The sequence below is a fragment of the Penaeus japonicus genome, unplaced genomic scaffold (assembly GCF_977035675.1).
Source record: "Penaeus japonicus unplaced genomic scaffold, GWHDUDI00000001_assembly GWHDUDI00000009, whole genome shotgun sequence".
NCBI classification, from domain to species: Eukaryota; Metazoa; Arthropoda; class Malacostraca; order Decapoda; family Penaeidae; genus Penaeus; species Penaeus japonicus.
The window spans coordinates 38360269-38362768 of record NW_028234411.1 but is presented as its reverse complement, the minus strand read 5'-3'; the positions used below and the strand labels follow the sequence as shown (position 1 = coordinate 38362768).

General features: G+C 29.6%; 1 protein-coding gene across 1 annotated transcript in view; it reads left to right on the top strand.

The window, feature by feature from the left end:
* Positions 1-1733: 1733 nt before the first annotated feature.
* Positions 1734-2500, top strand: part of LOC122257772 (uncharacterized) — a 15208-nt gene continuing 14441 nt past the window's right edge. Inside the window, exon 1 of the mRNA XM_043023266.2 lies at positions 1734-1806. Within this exon, the coding sequence (XP_042879200.2) occupies positions 1798-1806 (9 nt within the window). The 5' untranslated portion in view covers positions 1734-1797. The remainder of the gene's footprint in view (positions 1807-2500) is intronic.

Genomic DNA, 2500 nt, shown 5'->3' with positions numbered 1-2500 from the left:
ATTATCATCCATATTATCATTATCATTATCACTATCATCATTACCATTATCGTTGATATCATTATTATTGTCATTAGCATTGTTTTTATTATCATCGATGATATCATTATAATTTTGATCATTATTATCATTATCATTACTGTCATCATTATTATCACAAATATAATCCTGTTTATTGCTATTCTTGTTATGACTCATTTTTATATTCATTACCATTATTTTTTCAATTACCATTAGCATTGTTTTGATTATTCTTATCATCATTACTGATAATCATTAAGATTATAATAATCTTTGTTACTCTTATAATTGTTATCATCGTCCTTATCATTTACGTTTTTTATCATTATCATTAGTTGATTATGATGATGATAAATATCATCATTATCATTATCATAATCACACGTGTTATCATTATCAACTGTAACGTTACCTTTATCATTATGAATATCACTTTTATCATCTCCGCTATCATTATGTTTACTCTTGTTATCATTGTTATTTCTATCATCCTCATTATCATTACTATCAATATAAATTTCATTATTACTATGTTCATCATTACTGTCATCATTATCAATATAATTATTACTCTTATCCTCATTATCATTATTGTTATTGTTGATATTGTTATTATTCCTACGGTTGTAAAGATAATGATAATCATACCAATGATTATAGCACAGATGATAATGATAATAATAATGATGATGTTTTAGCAAGAATAACGATAATGATAATAATGATGATGATGATAATGATAATAATGATAATGATAACAATAAGGATAATGGTAATAATAATGAGAATAATGATAATGACAATGATAATAATGATGACAATAATGATAATGAGGATGATTATGGTAATAACAACAAACAAAATTATCATCATTATTATCATCATTGTTATTATTATCATGACGATGAGGATGAAAATGATTATTTTTATAATTATTATAATTATAGTAATACCAAAAATAAAAATGATTATAATAATATTGATAATGATAATGATAATACCAATAGCACAAGTGATATTAGTGTATAATAATGAAAACGATGATAATAACGATATCATTAATAATATTAATAACAATAATAATGATAATGATAATAACAATGATAGTAATGATGACAATAATAATTATAGTAATCATAATGATTATAACAACAATAATTATTATTGTCATTGTTGTTCTTGTATCAGCATTACCATTCAATTGTAATCATGAGCTTTATCGCTTATCATTGTTACCAAAACTATTAGTCGTGTTATCACTTTTCTTAAGAATCCGTCATTTCGCTTATAACCTTTTTATTATCTGTGCTGGGATTATCTTCGCAGTTTCCCCGAAGTGGATTTCCTTACCAGCTGAATATCACTTACAATATATGAATCATTGGTACCGATGTTACTGCTATTATCAAGTTAACAGCTAGTGTGTTATGACTAAGAGTACATTGTTCATAGAGAAGCCGTTTTAGCACAGACAGTCGAACGTGTTGTGGAATTGTTTTTTTCCTTTTTATGTTAAGCGATTCTCGACCTTAACCACAACCGGTAGACTGTCGACTTGATAGAGAATTCTTGTGTTTTTTCAAATGCCGTATAACTACAGAGGCTATTAGGCATTGAAATTTTCAAAACACTACTTTTTACACATTGCTAAGTGTAATTTACTGTAAATTCCAACCGATATTCAAGTGTTACCTTTATATTAACAGCTGTCCTAGTCGACGTTTCACCGGAACAATCAGCTGTGTGTTTTGGTTGCTCTGCTGGAGTTATTTTACGATGAATGCGGTAAGATCTCGCTCATTTTAGGTTGTAGTAATGGCTTTATCTTATTACTGCTACTTCTACTAAACAAAGGATGAATGGAAAGGCTAGTTAGTGCGATGGTGATGTCGTGCGTGATGCCGTATTTTTTAAAACGGAAAACAAAAAGATGAGCGTTGGAAATGGGAAATAGCGGATGAAGCCACCAATCGCGAGAGAGAGATTGGTTATGAGAGATAGGGCAAAGATTTTCTAATTGTCTTCCGGAGATTCTCTTGAGCTATATTCTGTACCTATTAGGTCGAGAATTATCATCTTGGAGAAGCTGGAAGGATCAACCTTACTCCAACACTAACGAATTAACGAGTAAACATGGATATATCCAAGAATGGGAGACTGAATGGATGAGTAATACTTGTCTTTAGAAAAAAAAAAAAAAAACGTAAACAACCCTGGTTCATTTTTCCTGGTCAATGTATTACTTTGGATTGCATTGCTTGAATAGTTGTCAAGGCAAGAAGACTCTTATGATCAAAGGGGCGTTTAGAGTGTGGATGTTAGGCTTTGAGTTATGTGACTTTAAAAGAAAAATAAAGGTTATTGAAGTGCAAACATGAAATGTATGGAAGATGTATGATGTGTCACAATTTCTGTTTACTTTTGGCAGGAGGAGCTCATCTCTCCTCAGAAGGGACATAAACCTCTGCTCTTGCTTTAA